At 40.8% G+C, this 2,500-nt stretch overlaps 1 protein-coding gene across 1 annotated transcript in view; it reads left to right on the top strand.

Moving 5' to 3' along the window:
• Positions 1-2,500, top strand: part of cntn2 (contactin 2) — a 44,577-nt gene that overhangs the window by 4,629 nt on the left and 37,448 nt on the right. Inside the window, exon 2 of the mRNA XM_086039612.1 lies at positions 1,015-1,149. Within this exon, the coding sequence (XP_085895738.1) occupies positions 1,092-1,149 (58 nt within the window). The 5' untranslated portion in view covers positions 1,015-1,091. The remainder of the gene's footprint in view (positions 1-1,014; positions 1,150-2,500) is intronic.

The raw sequence follows: 2,500 nt of genomic DNA, 5'->3' as shown, positions 1-2,500 counted from the left end.
GGAAGATGCTAGGCTAGCCAATGGCAGAGCAGCTATGAGTATGTTGCGTTGAGGAAACTCCGGAGCTGCGAGTAGCAGCCCATACTGCGAGTAGCAGCCCATACTTTTGCCTTTCGTATCCTGAAATTTCTTTCGTAACTAGAGGCAATATTTTCCTGTTGAGGCGTTTCGTAACTTGAAAATTTCATATGAAGAGGCGTTCGTAAGTAGAGGTACCACTGTATATGATATTGTCCTCTTCCAAATAAAAATGTGTTACTGGTTAGCTGACTGTATTTAAATAAGAGCTGCAGTGGGACTGGGACAAAGTAGCATCACAACTTTTGAAAAATGAATGTTGGATTGAATTGACCACTTTGCCGTTGTCTTTTGTTTTCCGTGATACTCCCCACCACACCCACCACCCCTTTTGCGACCACTGACGGATACGCTCACTTCATTTTTTCTTGACTAGAAGTACCGCAGAAGGCTGGCCACGGGCAGTCGGGACCCCCATTACGGAGGGTTCCGAATGTGTCGCTCCAGTGTCTATGGCTTAGGTTACTGTACGTGTGTCATTGGTACGGCGTGAGATTGGCAGCATCACAACTTTTTGTTTTCAAAATAATATCAGATTCTACACGCTTGAACTTACCTCTTTCCTTTTTTCTTTTTACTTTATCTTTTTTTTTTTGCGTGCCCTGACGGTCAGATACGATCGCCTCATTTTGTCCTTGAGTTTGACATACTGCAGAAAGCTGGCCACGGGCAGTCGGGACCCCTTTTGGGGGTTTTCAACATGTCGCTGCAGTGTCTATGGAGGTTTCAGGTTACATGTGTCATTTATATGGATCGATATTGGCCGTGTCTCGGCCTTATCAAACTGGGCAGTGACAGCCCTAGCCTGATTACCTCCAAAAACCTATTCAATAAATAAATCACTTAAATAGAACGTGACAAAAGTACACCCATATATAATACATCTACTGTACACACATTCATTTAATTCAACTAATCTTTTTGTTCTGTTTTCAGGCACAAACGGGACTCACCTGAGAGATACTCCCAGAAGGTTTTACTGGCACTGCACCTAATTCCTTCAGTGGATCAAGATGATGGAGCGTTTCTTGACCCTACTGGTCCTCAGCTCACTTACACTCAAGGCTTTTGGCAAGTTCAAGCAATCACACACATGCATATCCTGTTCACACACCATTTTGTTTTGTTTTGTTTTTTTGAGGGGGGTAAGTTCGACAGGGCTCAAGCGATATTGTCTCATTCATAAACGACTTGTTCAAACCAACTTGTTCAAACGAACTGATTGTTACTTTCTCAGTTTGCACGACGCCGACTCCCCAGCAACTGCCACATGCAACAGAGCCGCTGCCCTCAAGAATTGCACAATTTTTTTTCAAAGGAACCATGTGAGATTGCGGTTGTTGAGGACCACACCAATGTGCTAATTGTATTAAATATGAATTTAGTATGTTTTTCATAAAGCAGTAAATCGTATGGTTTTAACAAGATGCTACTTGGAATTTTGTATTTAGGAAAATACAGTAACTAAAAAAATTATAATCAGTCACATTAAAATGACATTTCTACATTTACTCAAATGATTGTACAAGACAAGTGTGTTTTGTAGTAATTACGGTACAGTCATATATATATATATATATATATATATATATATATTAGGGATGTAACGGTACACGTGGGTGTATTAATAGGTTTCTGTATGGCATGTTCAGTTCGGTCCACTTATTAGCGCGATCTTACGCACGGGCGCTATTGACTGTTGCATGCGGGAGACGAGAGTGGCGGCACAAAAGAGAGAGCCAGAAAAGAGCCAGAGCTCTAAGGTCCCCCGTACACTGCGGTCTCCTGTTTGGGAACATTCTGGCTGACCTGTTCAAATCGCCGATGGGGAAAGGTACGTGGTTAAATCCAAAAGTTGTGTGCCGACATTGCTACATGAGATGGCCGGCAGGTAGCACGTCTAACATGCACGGCATCATCCGACTGTGAACGTTTCTCAGACGAGGGAGCAAAAACGTCAAACTTAAATAGTGAGATTTATCATAATTGTAGCGTCTTCCAGGAACGCTGTCAGATGTAGTTTAATTATCACGTTTTTATTAATCCAAGCACAACTGCTCGCGCTCTTCTTTCTCCGCTGCTCCACTCACTTGCCGTACGATGCATTCATGAACCTCGGAAACATCACAACTCAGCAACACACAAATACGACTTACTGTATTTTTTTCATTCTAAAAACAGTTTAATATAGTTAACAATAATTGTTGTAAAACTGTTATTGTATGTATTTTTTCATCACAAAAAGTGGATATATGTACTGTAATGAATACTTAGATGTGTCATAGGCTGTTGCTGCTGAGTGTTTAAAGATTTCAGTGTTTTAATAATTTACAAAAATAAGAGGACTTTATTGTTAGTGAATTTTTTATTCTGGTGTAATTTCTTAGAATATCACCCGAATGGTTCGCTTTTAGTTATTTTG

The sequence above is a fragment of the Filicampus tigris genome, chromosome 9 (assembly GCF_054856515.1).
Source record: "Filicampus tigris isolate MCC_2025a chromosome 9, RoL_Ftig_1.0, whole genome shotgun sequence".
NCBI lineage: Eukaryota > Metazoa > Chordata > Actinopteri > Syngnathiformes > Syngnathidae > Filicampus > Filicampus tigris.
The sequence above is the reverse complement of the archived record's forward strand: the minus strand, read 5'-3'. Positions and strand labels throughout refer to the sequence as shown.